General features: G+C 37.7%; 2 protein-coding genes across 4 annotated transcripts; one reads left to right on the forward strand and one right to left on the reverse strand.

Annotated features, from left to right (window-relative positions):
- Positions 1-423: 423 nt before the first annotated feature.
- LOC121793896 (probable protein phosphatase 2C 35) lies at positions 424-3,177 on the forward strand. Its single transcript, XM_042191921.1, has 2 exons — positions 424-2,051; positions 2,770-3,177. Exons 1-2 carry the CDS (start codon positions 1,056-1,058, stop codon positions 2,908-2,910), a joined length of 1,137 nt encoding a protein of 378 aa, XP_042047855.1. The 5' UTR covers positions 424-1,055; the 3' UTR covers positions 2,911-3,177.
- A 97-nt stretch (positions 3,178-3,274) lies between these two features.
- On the reverse strand, positions 3,275-15,121 carry LOC121808225 (SAC3 family protein B-like). 3 transcript variants are annotated; one of them, XM_042208626.1, is made up of 17 exons: positions 14,798-15,121; positions 13,112-13,336; positions 12,665-12,769; positions 12,213-12,446; positions 11,251-11,367; positions 10,151-10,393; positions 9,259-9,435; positions 8,927-9,183; positions 8,551-8,651; positions 8,185-8,400; positions 7,564-7,791; positions 7,396-7,487; positions 7,204-7,297; positions 6,783-6,875; positions 5,893-6,686; positions 5,700-5,814; positions 3,275-5,183 (listed from the first exon to the last, which is right to left on the reverse strand). In XM_042208626.1, the coding sequence occupies exons 1-17, from the start codon at positions 14,908-14,910 to the stop codon at positions 3,408-3,410; spliced, it is 4,980 nt and encodes a 1,659-aa protein (XP_042064560.1). In that variant the 5' UTR covers positions 14,911-15,121; the 3' UTR covers positions 3,275-3,407. The 3 variants fall into 3 exon arrangements, with proteins under 3 accessions (XP_042064560.1, XP_042064553.1, XP_042064565.1); XM_042208619.1 differs by having other exon boundaries at positions 13,112-13,339; XM_042208631.1 differs by lacking the exon at positions 14,798-15,121 and having other exon boundaries at positions 12,665-12,762; positions 13,112-13,251.
- Positions 15,122-15,395: the final 274 nt, after the last annotated feature.

Genomic DNA, 15,395 nt, shown 5'->3' on the forward strand with positions numbered 1-15,395 from the left:
CATCACATTTTAGGTAACAAAACACCATCGTATCATACTATAATTAAATAGTTTCATTTGTTGAATTAAGATGTACTATATTTAAGCTATGTTATAGTAAAAATCTTGAATAGTTGCAAAATCAGAATAACTCAATATTTTGATAAATTTATAATCAGATTTTGAAATTAGTATGCAAAACTAGATATTGGCAAAAGTTTAGAAATTTTCTGACAGATATCCCTATAATTTTAATGATTTAAGGTATATGAGTTAAAGAATACTATAACAGTACTATATGATAAAAAAAGCTCTTTTATTTCTTAAATTCTTCAAAGATTATGATAAGACTAATAGAGTAATATCCAACACACGTATCCTCTAAATAAATTTAATGTTTTTACACGAATGATTAAATAAAGAAATGAGTAAGACTTTTATTGACTCCATTTATCATGATTTTGATAGAAAAAAAAAGCTGGTTCATATTTGTGCTGAAAACATAAAGATCTTGAAATAAATACTCCGGCATTTGTAGATTCCGTTGATTTTGATTTCTCAGGCAAAGCAAAAAAGTGCATTCTCCTTCGGCGGAACCCACAAACCCTACCCCCCTCCTCCTCCTCCTCCTCCTCGTCTTTCAATTTCAATTTCAATTTCAATTTCACACAGAACTCAGCAATTTAAGTTTGTTTAGATAAAGGGGAGAAAGCAAATAAAAGAGGTGCCTTTGCTTGTAAATTAGGGTTGATTCTTGGGATTCATTATTGCCCTTCTTCTCCATGTCAACTCAAAAGAATTCTTTGTCTCTCTCTCTGATCATTTCTTGTTGATTGGGTTATTACAATCTTTGATTGCGAGATTTCCTCAAAAAAAAAAAAACTACTTATATATTGGTCAGAGGCCCTTCTTTTCGGTTAGCTTTTCAATTTCAAGAAACTGCTGGTTGGGTTTTTATTTCTCTCTCTATGCGGGAAGCCCTTTTGAATTTCTGTCAAGAGCCTTGATGATGTTGGATTTGAAGGAGGCATTTTGCAGCAACATTGTTTATTTCTGTGGGTTTAGTTGCTTTCTTCATGCCTAAGTTTTTCTCAGGGCTTTCGCCCATCAATTGGTGTAGTAAGCGCACTCCTGGGTTCTTGAAATTCCGGTGGAAAATGGGTTGTATTCAGACGAAATGCTGCCGGAAATACGCGGTTTCGTCTGATGGAGATAACAAGGAGGAAACCGGCATCTATCCCGGTCATAATCCTCATGTTATTGCGAATCCTTTTCTTAGTGTTGTTGATGTTCCTTCTCATAATCTGAGGTTATCTTACTCTGTGATTAGCCAGCGTGGTTATTACCCTGAAACCCCTGATAAGGAAAACCAAGATAGCTATTGTGTGAGAAATAATATTCAGGGTAACCCCAATGTGCACTTCTTTGGTGTGTTTGATGGTCATGGTTTGTGTGGCACGCAGTGCTCGAATTTCGTTAGGGATAGGCTCATTGAGATCTTGTCGAATGATGCTGCATTGTTAGATGATCCGGTTAGGGCTTATAGCAATGCGTTTATAGCAACGAATGAGGAGCTTCACCATAGTGAGTTTGATGATTCCATGAGTGGCACTACGGCCATTACTGCTCTAGTGGTTGGGGATAAGCTGTATGTGGCGAATGCGGGGGACTCGAGGGCTGTTTTGGCTGTCAGGGAAGGGGATCAGGTTGTTTCCCAGGATTTGTCGTATGACCAGACTCCGTTTAGGAAGGATGAATGTGAGAGGGTGAAGCTCTGTGGGGCTAGGGTTTTGAGTGTTGATCAGGTGGAAGGGCTTAAGGATCCTAGTATTCAGTCCTGGGGAGATGAGGAGACCGATGGCAGTGATCCTCCGAGGTTGTGGGTACAGAATGGCATGTATCCTGGGACTGCATTCACACGGAGTGTTGGTGATAACATAGCGGAGAAGATAGGTGTCATTGCTGATCCAGAGGTTGCTACAATACAGCTTACATCTTCTAGCCATCCTTTCTTCGTTGTTGCAAGTGATGGAGTTTTTGAATTCCTATCCAGCCAGACAGTTGTTGACATGGTATGTTGCTTTGTAGTATTTAGTTTTGCCAATTATTTCTCATTGCAGTTTGTAAATTTAGAGTACATTCGCAGTCTAAACTCAAGTGATAGACACTAGGCTCTGTTTGACAAATCTTTACATATACACTTCTTTTTAGCCTATGCTTAGAGACACTCTGTATATATTATTTTGCATTGCATCATATCTTGACACCGACCATTTATATTATGTGTGCAGTAAAGGTTTTGATCTTTGTCCTAAAAGAAATATGCCGCAGTTAAGTTTTGATCTTTGTCCTAAAAAAAATATGCTGTCTATGCATTTTCCTACAATACGTAAGCTTGCGTCTAATACTAGTAATTTTCACTCGCCCATCTATTTGTTTTTCAAGTCATGGTTTAGCAGCAGTCTCGGGAACTCATGCCTTCATAGAACTCATTCTTGGCATACTGCATAGATAGCAACTACTTTATGTATCCTATAGTTAGTGATCTCTAGCATAATAGGTCGCAACATTTGATTGCTATGGCTTGTAGAATAAAGGATTCATATCATATGTATCTCGTTTACATTTCTATAATGCAATTGAACTTATAATGTTAGTTATGTTCCCACAAATAAGACTACATCATTCATAGAGCATCACGATGGTTGCTAATGTAGTTATATCCGTACACAGCTGACTACAGAATGTCCTTCCTTTATGTGACGCCGTCTGTCTATCCCAACTGTGCAGGTTAACAAATATGTGGATCCCAGAGAAGCTTGCTCTGCCATAGCCGGTGAATCGTACAAGTTGTGGTTAGAGAATGAAAGTCGGACGGATGATATTACGATGATCATTGTACACATTAAAGACTTCAATACTGATTTATAAATACTGTGTAAATCATGGGGTGTACTTTTAGTGGGATCATGGGGCTTCTCAATTCTTAATACCAAATTTACTTTGGTTAGTTGGGGAAATATTTTGGGTGACCATGTGGGAGAAATGTAAATGATTCTTATCTGAGCCTTATATGGCATTGGTGCTACTAACCAAGTGTTGGTAAATTCTGAAAAATGAATGTCCAAATAGCAACTGCTGTCACCTTATATCCATTCGAACTCTTCTTGATTTTTATGTGATATTTCATTTTCCTAATAGTATTTTTGTGTAGAAAGTAATTTCATTATGTGATGAGAGAGAGAGAGACAGAGAGACAGAGAGAAGGATGATAAAGCTGGTCATGTACGAAATATAATGAAAAAGATGTAAAATAAGCAAGTCTGGTGACAAGGATCAGATATCAAAGTTGTTGCTGTCTAGAGATATACATGCTATTTCTGGTACAAAATGCTCATGTATTGGCACAAAAAGGGGGCAAGATGCAATCAAAAATAGACAGACAACTTCTTGTCAATCATGTTTTGGATAATATTACACTTATCCAATAATTCACTAAGTTTATCAGCATCTTTAGGAATTTTAGAAGAGGCGGTAAGCAGCGATCTATCATTGTTGTTTTGTTCGACTGCTGAGAAATCACAACCCGTAAACATGTCATTCTGTGAGCTCTTCTCTTCTTCAGTTAATGTTACCTGGTCACTTGAAGATGGAATATCAGCAGAATCAGAAGCCATTGTTGACCATGGTTGAAAGCTCTCAAAAGCCATCTGATTCGACTCAAGTCCTGTAGGGCAACAGCCAACTTCAACCAGTTCATCAAGAGATGGCTTGGGAAAGTAAGGAGGTTGAGTTGTATCTTCTGATTCCAAGCTATAGAGGACTTCTGAACTTGGAGGAGACGAGCTGGGCAGTAGCAGGAGATACGTTGAAGACAGTTTTTCGCTATTTAGTTTCATCAGCCGCCAGTTGAATATCCTTCGAAAAATTGAAAGCCACCTTGGAATGATGTAATAAGTAGTATTGTGAAGCTCAAGTGAGGTGCAACTTTGAAGCAACATAGATGCCTCGTTAAGGGCCATGGCTTCTCCCATCATCTTACTGGCCTCTGTTAAATAGTTGACCAAACAATTCTCTAACCGCAATATCTGGTTTTCCGTATCACCTCCGATACCAAGACCTTTAGATAACCACGACAGGTCATCCTCCAATGGAGGGAGCTTGCAGTCATTCAATGCAGACATCAGCGTTTCAGTTCTTGAAGCTGAGCTCCATCCTATGCTTGGTAAGTACAGTTTTGCAGCCATGAACTCATCACTGAACTCATCAAGCAGGTCAATTTCAGGACAAGGCCAGCCAGTGGGATTTGCTCGGGATGCCGTAGACACTTCATTCAAGGTTTGATCCAAAGCTTCATTGAAGATTGAAATGCAGTCATTAGGTCCTACTCTGTAGATGTCCATACCATCAAGAACTTTAAGAGTAGTGTTCAAGTGGGAGAGAACCCATTCACGAGTTTTTACTCTACTAACACTGATCTGTGGTGGAGATTCACAAGCCAACCATTCTAGCCCTTCTCTTAGACATTTGTCACTGAAAAAACAACCCAACCCTTGCATTTCGACATCTTTAAGAGAAGCAAAGCAAGAAATAATCACCCTTGACTTGTCAATGTCGTGGAGTCCCAATACTTTAGCTATGTTAGAGATGTCAGATTCATCATTGTTGGAGCCACTGAGTATAATCAGAGGCACGCAAGAACCAGAAGGTAAGAGAGCAACAATGTCATGAAGCTGCTTCTTCTGGAGTTCTAGAGGAATCCCTTCAGATAAAAGGAAGAGAATCACACTTGCTCCTGTTATCGACTTATTTATATCATCAGAGTTCGTGCTCTTGATAACTGATAAACAGCAGGTCGGGTCATCATCAGATTCGCTAGGGATCCAACTTCTCCAAATCGCAAGGTCAGGAGATGACAAAAGCAGATCATCTGAACAATCACTGTTGGCAGGCATGAGCTTGGAAAGCAACCATGAACCAGCAGTTGAGAGGTCATTGGGAAGCCTAGGATTTCCTTGATGCAGAGTCTCTTCCTGTGAACATAGAACCATCTTCCAGCAGATGCATTTGGCATCTGGATTTTTTTCAAAAAGTTTAGAAGCAACCACATCTAAAGGATTCAGCACCGACCACGACCTTTGTTGAGTTTCATGTCTCTCACGCATGACATGATCAATGTTGAACGTCCCAGAGATGCCTGGTTGCTTTAGAGAAGGGAAAAGTAAGAAAAGGACATTAGTTATTATTGGAGACAATATTGTTGGTGTAAATTGAGAGAATTATGATGATTCCTCTCGTAAACTAAACCCATGCTCACATTGAAATCATTTCTTTATAAACCAAAAAAGTGAATAAAAGCCCAGATCATATGCAAATATTTTCAGTTAATATAGCCGCAGAAAGAGAAAACCTAAAATTAGTCTGGCAACCTGTGAGCAGTATCCTTCATAGATTGTTATTCTGATTTTCCTGGAGCAGGACCAAGCTATAATGTTCAAGAATTTAGTTTACAACCGTAGTTTTTAATCACAACCCAAAAAGTCCAAGATTCCTGATTTATCTGGATGCTTTGAACATAATATACTAACACAGCAAAGTCTGTATAGACCTACAATGATAAAAAAAACAAACTCTAAACAGCTATAAAAATGTTGACAAAGACACCTAGTGCATTTTTATACTGCATTTAACTATTCAAGACAAGCTCACAAAATACTCACAACTTCAAGCTGCCAAATTGGTGGGCCCAATGAAAGCAAATCCCTTGCAGCATTTGCTGTAAACTTTTTGTGCTCGCGCAATTTCCTTCTATTTGTGGTACGACGCTTCCATATCCTGAAAAACGAATGGGTAAGGAAAAAAATCCAAATAAAAAGACATTATGAGACATCCAGCAGAGAGACAAACTACAACCTCAACATCAACCTAAGTCTGGCTTCCAGGACTTCTAAATCATAATTACTAGTCGTTGCTTCATCAGTTGTATCTTCTTCCACAACTTTTGTTAGTTCTTCATCTTCTATATCTTCAGAGAACACAGGCTCTTCTATTGGAGTAGAAACAACAGAACCATGAGATGCAACAGGACCTGTGTCTACCTCAGCAGTCACTTCAGTGATTGCAGTCTGCAGGGTGACTGCTGGTGTTGCTTCCAAATCAGGTTTCATTGATCTACCATATGATATCCTAAAAGCAGGTTCATACTTGAATTTGTTTTCAGATTCAACAGCACTGGCATGAGGTTTAGGGGAACTTTTGGAGAAATCTGATACTACCAGCAGACCAGCTGAAGCCTCCTGAACCTCATGTGGAGTGGTTCCTTTATCTGGTGTAATCGGGGAACTAGAAGCTTTATGCGTTGGCTTTTGCGTATTAATTTTTGGAGATAAACTGGTTACTATGTCGTGCATTTCCCCATCATGGAGCTGAGGAGTGCTGACAGCTACAGTAGGTAAAGCTGGCCTTGGGTGAGGATCCTTCTTTAGCTTGAATTTTATTACTTCGTTATCAGCATATGATTCGGTTTGTGGAGGAAACATGACATCAGTGACAATCATCCTTGACCTCTTTCTCTCCACAAGCTTAGATCGCTTGACAGGAAAGTCACTCTCGACATTGAAAAATGCATTTTCCTTTACCATGTACGGTTCTTCAAAATCCCTCATTGAAAAACCATGGTACTCCAGAAGGTCTCCCACATCCTCTTCCTAATTAAACAAAGAATATTCACGAGATGTGTATTTCCATCATCTTAACAATAGCCAAAATATTTGAATACATACACAGACACGAACACACATTACCTCCATCCAAAGCCATTTTGCAACATGAGAAACGGGAATTCCCTGGTTCATTTGCAGACCACAGTGCAAAGAAGCAAGAGCCTGGGTACGTAACTGGCCAAAGTAGAAAATAAATAAATAAATTACTATAATATTCCTTAACACAACTGCAAGAAAATGTTATCAACTGAAACAGCAGATTTTCCCGAGACTTAAATAAGGTCAGATGTAATTAACATCAATAACAGAAAATCAAGTACACAGCATTTGCAAACCATTTGATCAGGCATGTATTGTAAACTAACTCCCCGAGCCCTTGTTTCAAGCATATTAGAGAAGCTAAATACAATGCTGAAGAAAAGCAACTGATGCAAGTGCCTAGAACTAAGCTTAAATTATTCAGTACAGTAGCAAACGATAATTATGTTAGATTAGTTCATACCTTTGAAAAATGTGCATGCATTAAGCAAGCTTGCAGATAACTAGCTTTGCGGGCAAGCCTAAAGAAGGCAATAAAATTTCCTGTTCTGCAGGCTCTGTAACAAAAACAAAACAATGTTATTGATAGAGAACAATACTAACTACACAAGGTTATGACAAAGAGGCAGCTTAAAAAATATTTTGAGAAGGAAACCTGGCCACATCACGAGCAAATAACACTTCTGGAGTTTGCCGCATCTCTGGGGTCATCTTAGCCAGATCAAGCGACAGCTCTGCAGGTTCAACCTGGCATGATTTTCTTATTTGATGGACAGCAAGAAAATGGGAACAGTTAAATTATTTTCCATCTCAAATGACTTACTTTATACCCAGGATGCTTGTCAAGCTTTAGGAGTGCATAATAGCCTCTAAATTCTCTTTCAGATGGCACATCTATTCCTTTTTTTCTGTGATCATCGTAACACTGAAACAACTCTACAGAAGTTTTGTTCATCTGCTCAATATTAAGATGTGCGTCAAATCCCTCAGAGAACCCCTCTCCTCTAGTATGCTCGCATAACTCATGCATAACTATTATGTGAAGTCTTATCTGCCACGAAAAATATAAGTGATAAGAGTTAGTTTTAATAAATATATGAAAACGAGAAGAATATAAACCAAAAATAGGAGGGGGAGAGTGGAAGGCAATTAATAATGATTACGTTGGGCGAATAAAGCAACAGCAAGAAAAGTGATGAAAGATACAAAATATGAAACAATTACAAACATCAGAAAAATCGCATTCTTCGTCACCAATTAATAAGCAGATACAGGAGAGTGTCCAAATAGTTCAGAAAAAGAAATAGTTGTACATTCATAGTTCAAGAATGTGTCCAAACACTTCCTGCAACTTCGCAGAGTCTAGTGAAATATAGTTACCAAAAGAATGTCAAATAGATTACAAATATGGGCTTCAGATCTATAATCAGGAGATGCAAAATACCATTTGCTCAAGCATGGTGATAGCCTCTAGATTGAAAATGTGCTGCATCCTCAAATCCATACGAATGGCCCGCATTCTATCCCATAAGAAATTATATAAGCCAAGAAATCTATCATCATATGGTTCATCCAGTAAATTCATAAGATAGTCTATTGTCTTTTGCAAGATTGGCAACGGACGAATAAGCTCTGCTTCCCTCTCTGCAGTCCTAGTATACTGAGAAACAATAAGACAATGCCCATCAGCAAGTTCATGCAATTTAAATTATTAACTAATAATGAAAAAAGATGCCCAGCAATTTCTATGTAGAAATAAATGTATCCCGCCATCATTAAGCAATAGTCAAGAATAGATCACAATACATACCTTTTTTACAGCAATATATTCACTGGTAATGTTCCTATCTCCATCCACGCGTTCATATTGATCAAGGTCTCCTTTTCTTTCACGCTCAGATCTTTCAGACTCTGCCAGTCACATAATTTGGCATGAAAAGGGGGTTTTGCTTCATATTACTGGAGTTTAGTGAGTCATATTATTCACGAACATTCTGAAAACAAAATGACACTTCATAGGTTGCATGTATGCTTTACTGACATTAAGATGAAGCGTGTTCCATGGGCCAGTAGTTGTGTTGCTTTCACTTATAAAATGTAGATGTAATAGCAAGCAAGGAGTATCTGTGCACCATAACTCGGTCATAATGTAAAAAACTAGCATGGTGACGAATTGCAATAGGTACCTGGACACATATCTGGACATAATCCAACTATACTAGTGGACGATGATGTGCCTTCATGGTCTGAGAAGGCATTCCCACTGGAAGAATCCACAATCATATCCGTTTTGGGATCCCCAAAGAAACTTTGTTTATCCGGTAAAGACAGCTGCTGACTCTTGGCTGGATCCTTTTGGTTTTTGACAATTGGATGGCTTGGCACTGGTTGGCTTAATTCATCCTTGAAGCGAGCCAAACGCTTTGCTTTTGCATGCAATTCTCTACACCAACTTATGCAGCTCAGTACAACCAAATACTCATATTATCATACAAAAATCAATAGATGAATATTTTACCGCTCAATCTCCTCTTCAGGATCCAAGTTCCCCTGAGACACTAGACCAGGCGAAGTTTGACGGGGTATCTTGGTTCTTTTGACAGCTGGAACCTCCATTGGCGTGTTTACATCATGTTCAGCATTCATGGGTTGTATAGATGTCGGAGACAGACTTCTTCTTTGGAAACCAGGGCCTCTGAATGGAAATTCTTTCTCAGTAAATGTGGAGAATTAAGGTACGAAATTAAGAAAAAATGCACTAGGTTTAGCACCAATACATATTATGTCATATGATGAAAATGAAATCACTGAGATATATCTATCTAATAAAAAATACATACAGATATTTTGAGGAATGCAACCCCTTCTCAATGTACATGAGTCAAACGCAACCTGGCTTGACCTTTATGCAAAATGAAGGATGGCACAAACACAAGATTATGAAACAAACTATAATTCTCACATCCAAGTGTTATCAAATAAATGTTTGGTCCAAGAACATAAGCACAAAGTCTCCATGATAAAGAAAGCTCAGAAGTCATCATAATATCGATATGCAATAACTGATTTACAATATAAAAAGTTGGTGAAGTAGGGATGTACTGCTTCATTTGAGAAAATATCAGCTCATACGGAACCTAGCAATGTGACAATAGACCTAAGCCCAGCAGTTATTAAGAGTGTTATTCCAGATAAACAATGCAATACTGAATTTTAAGCATGAACCAAAAGAATACTTTTGCAACAAGACAGAGAAATTACACCACTCACATGAGGACATAATATATTTTGCATAATCAGAATCCAATTACTTGATATCGGGGCAGACATTTATTCCCTGCGCTTTCTGATTGAGTAAATTGGAAAGTTGATGACCTAAAAGATGCTATATGTTCAGATTTCTCTCATACCTTTTGTGAATGTCAAAACCACTGGCAGGATTCTGTGCAAAATTTCCATTGGGAGATGGAATTGTTGGAGACCTTGTTCGTTTTGGAAGTTGAACATCTCCATGATCAGGCTGAAGCTTTCTTCCAGGTTGATACGAGCCCTTTGTTGTCAAGACTCCAGGTACATCTTCCCGAACCAGTGGAGTGGTAGTGTTCATGGGGGATTTTGATTGATCAGCAGACATAAAGGGAGAGGGAAATGGCCTGTTTAACAAATCAAAAGCATAAAGATTTTGGATAATAAACAAAATCAGTATTTCAAAAAATTTTGAGATCCAAATCTTGATGTTTAATTGCTTACCTGAAGGTGTTTGTTGGGAGAATACAAAATCAATCAATTCTAAGCATTATTAACTACGAACAGTATCCTAACAGAACTTGTGTGGTGTTAAATGTTAAGTTGTTAACACCCCCAGCCCATGTTTTAGGGAATTATTTTCTGTTTTGAGTGTTAGTTGTAAGAATTGCTTTACAAGAAAGGGAAGATTGAGAAGAGAGATAAAAGTGTGTGTGTGTGTGTGTGAGTGTGTGTGTGTGTGAGAGAGAGAGAGAGAGATTGAGACCAGAAATGTTTTCGGTTACCTCTGCAATTTTTTCAAACAGCCCTAAACTGTAAATGGTTCCACGGCTCATTTAAGAGATTCCAATTAAAATCCTCATAAGTGGAATACTGAATAACGAAAAAATGGCAAAATGCTAAATATAATAAGATGATCTCTTGGTGAGATGAGCTATAGCTGGACGTCTGATCATTCCTCCTTCAACCCCAACTCATGTCCTCTCCCCTTTGACTTCATTTCACCCCATATTATCGAACCCCAATTTCCAGTCCTAGTTCGTTATTTGCAGACTATATTATAAGCCCAAATTTCTCTTAATTTATGACAACCTTTTTTTATCCCATGCTATTTCACTAAGTTCACTTAAGTACTCTGTTTGAAATTTGCCTATTCTGAAGCTTAAATCCAGTTCTAGGTGACACATGCACAGCAATTGTGAATCAATACTGACAAATACAGAAAGTTTGCCAAAAGATGAAATGAGCTTTGACAGATGATTACTTCTGAATTGCTCCAAAGGGCCGAGAAGATTCCCTTCTGGGGGTGCTGCTCTCAAAATCCAATGGTGGTAAAGACATAGCCTCGGGAGCATCAAGGTCCCTATAGTCAACTAAAGATCTAGAAGAAATGCAAAATATTAAACACAGTACTTGAATTGATTTGCAAAATGTGTTATTATATCACAAGTATGTTGCCTTCATAATATATATCAATAAGAAAGCTGTCTATGTTCTACATTTCAATTTTTCCAAAACTAGACTTGCTAGAAATGTGCATGACACCCCAGAAAATTTTTTAAATGGTTACGACAAAGCTCCATCATCACTATTTATTCATAATGGCATAATCTCCTTATTTTCTAAAACTAGTAGAAAAACTTACAATATAGATGGGAAGCAATATAAACAATTTCTATGTGATGACATAAAGGACCAAGGTTAAACAAATACTTGAGTTTTCACCACATATTTATGGCTTATTTTTTTTCTCGCATCGCCTCATGCACTTCAAGCTAAAATATGTACAGAATATACTTGCAAAAGTTAATTATCAAAACCAAAAAGATATTGCTTGTACAGCCCTTCAAAGCCAAGCATATGAGCTGCCAACTCAGACAAATTTTTTAATCTTTAAGAACATAAGCTGGTCGAGTTTTTAAAACTATTCCAAGTGCTGTCTAGAGTACTCACAGGAGCACATCACAATATTGCTGAGAGGGCATACCAGAAAGCATTAAAATTCAAAGGTGATGTAAATTGGTGGGGGCTTGTTGATTGTACTCTAGACTTTGCTAAAAGATAGAGATGAATGCATCATTCTACCTTTCAATAAATTCATTTCAATAACATGTAAAACAACAAAGCCAAACCTGATTGTACTACATATTATAAATAAACATCCATTAACATGGTTCCATTTTTACAGTCATTTGTACCTATGTAAAAGTCAATTTTTCAGCTAACCTTTTCTTATCATCAACACGAGCATTTTCAGAGGAAAACACTGTGGCAGTAGGAAATGTTGGTGACCGTGTCCGCTTTTGATCTGGACCATCTGTGTGCTTGGTCTTAAACATTGGTTCGGGTTGATGAGTACCTCCTGTTGGAAATACTGGGGAAAGTCTTTGTGGTGCTGGTGGACTGACATTACGGCTTGATAAATTCGAGTTGTTAACCCAAATGGGAGAGACACGGTGCCTACATAACAAACCCAAGATAGTGGACATAAATATATAGCATAGAGTAACAGACAATTTTTACACGACTAGTTACAAGTGATAACAAGAACTGTGAGGTAAACAGCTCGAAGACAGGCTAAAAGCTCATTTCATTTGCATAAATCTCAGTAGACATTAACTGACTCATGTCGAGAAACCTGACACCAAGATGTGAATCCTTCTTGATTGCTAACTTACTGCTGAATGTCTTGAATATGAGGACGCTGGCCACCAGCATATACATTGTTATGAGAAACTGGACGAGATAATCGTGCCCCATAAGGATCCAAGTAACTCTGGTCACTAGAAGGCAAGGACAAATGAAAGCAATTGTTAGAAAGAGAACATGATGTATAATTCAAAAGTCACGAGGTCTCTTGTTGACAAAAAAACACTTGCAAAAAAAATGCAAAGACACAAAACTACAGTGAGATAAATTTGTTACCAAGATGAAAGATTTCCATATTTAAACATAACAATTACCACCATAAGCACACACATTTTACAACTTGCTTTAGTAAAGAGATATGGAAAAGGTTTCAAAAGTGCAGCCAATATGTAAGATTTCATACTCTTCAAATTATGAATGCTCAACTGGAAGACTGGAACCAGAGGGAAAAATTCCTGAAAGACAGTCGAACTTACCTACTCAGGGGAATCCTGGATGTATTTGCAATGTCATGTGGTGACTGAATAAAAGGTGAACTGGTTCTTCTAATAGATTGGGCATCTGCAGTCTTTATAGGGCCACTGGGTCTTGAATGTCTTGATGGATCCTGCTGAAGATCAGCAGGAGGCCTTCGATATAGGGAAGCAGGATCTTTCAATGAAGATGCCTTCACATCACCCCATCTCAAAGGAGGCTCATTGCTTCTGGAAAGAAATTTAAGCCGTATAAGTACACTGTACACTAGATCACTACTCTACTAATAAACACAATAAGGCATCCACATATGAATGGTCTTTGTACCCTTTTCAGAAAAAAGTCATCTCCATGTTCCTGGTATCGCTATCAATATCTAAAACCCTAGGCAATATAACAGAATAAAAAAAACAGCATACAGCACTTGAAGATAAAGCCAATGAAGTAAGTAAAAACAACATTGAGTTTAAAATGACGGTAATATTACTTTTGTATGACCAAAAGAGAATGAGTGGAAATAAATGGTAACGAAGATATGCCCTCTGAAGCACAAATACCCCTATAGTCAATTGAGGACCTGACCAAAGAACGCAACCAGGCCATGGAACATATCAAGAAAAGTCAGCTATGTATTAGCTTTCTAAATGTTGAAATTTTCCAATACATGACAGTGTTGTCAGATTTTGTGCCAGCAGCACACAGATCTTAATACTTAAAAACCATTGCCGTTTCTCATATGTTTAAATAATGTCCCAAACCTACTTCAAGTAATTTGTAGCTCAGTGTGACAATGTTCCATGATCCTTATGCACCAACATGATACAGAAATTTAGTTACCAACTTACCATTAACTAAATCCAAGCCAAAACTTTAAATTACCCAGTTCATGGTGCACTTTGTTCTGTCACTCGTAGCTCATAACAACCAGGAAAATACTTTCCATTGACAAGTCCGAAACCAGAACAAACAAATGCATCATCTTTACCTTTGGCCACTGGGTTCAAGTTTGTGACTTGGTTTATGCTTTTATAACTTCCCTTCCCCTCACTTGAGTTTTATTACATAAACAGTTTAATTCATAAAGTTCATACCACCAAAAAGTAACTCGTCTACATATTTCTTTAAAAGCTAATATAACAAAGTAAAAACCTAAACTGACACAGTACATGCCACTGTGAAGGCATTGCAGAAACTTCAGAATGAATAGGCAATTCAAACCAAAGTTCGAACCAAAATTCCAAATCTCACAAATTTGAAGCTCAAGCATGACACAAAAACAATCAAAAGAGGCAAAATCAAGTCTTTATCGGTTAGTAATTTTGTAGACCAACTTGGCACTCTATACACTACAAAGCAAAAGCGAACGATACCAACGATCCATCACCAATTTGGACATACAATAAGCAGGGAAATGTGAGAGCAGAATCAAAAGCATCGAATACTCACACTGCCCCATGTTTATTTTTTATTAAGACTATGAAAAAAAATAGGATGGCAAACAAGACTAGCACCAGCGCCACTTTCTGCAGCTCTGCAGTGGGAAACCTTATTTCAATACACAAATTTTCAGCTGCGGGCTTGACTAAATCTCGGTCCCTATAAACTAATGCTATTCATAAATCCAACTTACATTCCGAATGGCAGAAAAAATGAAAAAAGAAAAACACGCACACACAATTTAGAATTACCTGGGCGAAACTGGAAATGGCGAAGAGTGTGGCGGATGCCGAGGAAAATTTCCGAAGGGGGTTTGCGCCCCTGCACTTGGACCTGAATTCTTCCCAAATCCGCTGAATGCCATAGTTCTTCTTAAATCTCAAATCTTGTGATTCAACAGATGTGCAATAGTGTGCGTCTTAAAATCCGGCAACACATATATGTAAGGAGTATCCTCTTCACTCCGGTAAGGAGTTGTTTAAATTGTTAGGGTTTTAAATTGGGGAAAGGGTCCTCGAGCTTGAGAAGATGATGGTTAGATTATGACGATGCAGATTGCCGGAGAGAACGACGTCGTTTTGATCTCTCCTTCAACAAAACTCTTTTCTCAATGGAGTTTTTTTTTATGGCAAATTGCTGAAATACTATGAAATTTAGTCATGGTGAAATTTTTCTCGTTAAAATTAAATAGTGACATAACTATTGAGAAATCATATTATATTATAAATAATGAATTAAGATGTCATTTACTACTAGTACTACAAAATTTAGTGGTTTAAATATAAGGATTCTATTATTTCTATTTGTATATTTGGATTCCCGAAAATCACTTTACTTAAAACCAAGAAA

This window comes from Salvia splendens, chromosome 1 (genome assembly GCF_004379255.2).
Source record: "Salvia splendens isolate huo1 chromosome 1, SspV2, whole genome shotgun sequence".
NCBI classification, from domain to species: domain Eukaryota; kingdom Viridiplantae; phylum Streptophyta; class Magnoliopsida; order Lamiales; family Lamiaceae; genus Salvia; species Salvia splendens.

Coding starts and splice junctions, on each gene's coding strand:
- LOC121808225 (XM_042208619.1), bottom strand. CDS start 14,910: ATGGCATTCAGCGGATTTGGGAAGAATTCAGGTCCAAGTGCAGGGGCG. Junction 12,770..13,111: donor TCCAGGATTCCCCTGAGTAG/GTAAGTTCGACT, acceptor CTTGCCTTCTAG/TGACCAGAGTTACTTGGATC. Junction 12,447..12,664: donor CATATTCAAGACATTCAGCA/GTAAGTTAGCAA, acceptor TTTGTTATGTAG/GCACCGTGTCTCTCCCATTT.
- LOC121793896 (XM_042191921.1), top strand. CDS start 1,056: ATGCCTAAGTTTTTCTCAGGGCTTTCGCCCATCAATTGGTGTAGTAAG. Junction 2,052..2,769: donor GCCAGACAGTTGTTGACATG/GTATGTTGCTTT, acceptor CCAACTGTGCAG/GTTAACAAATATGTGGATCC.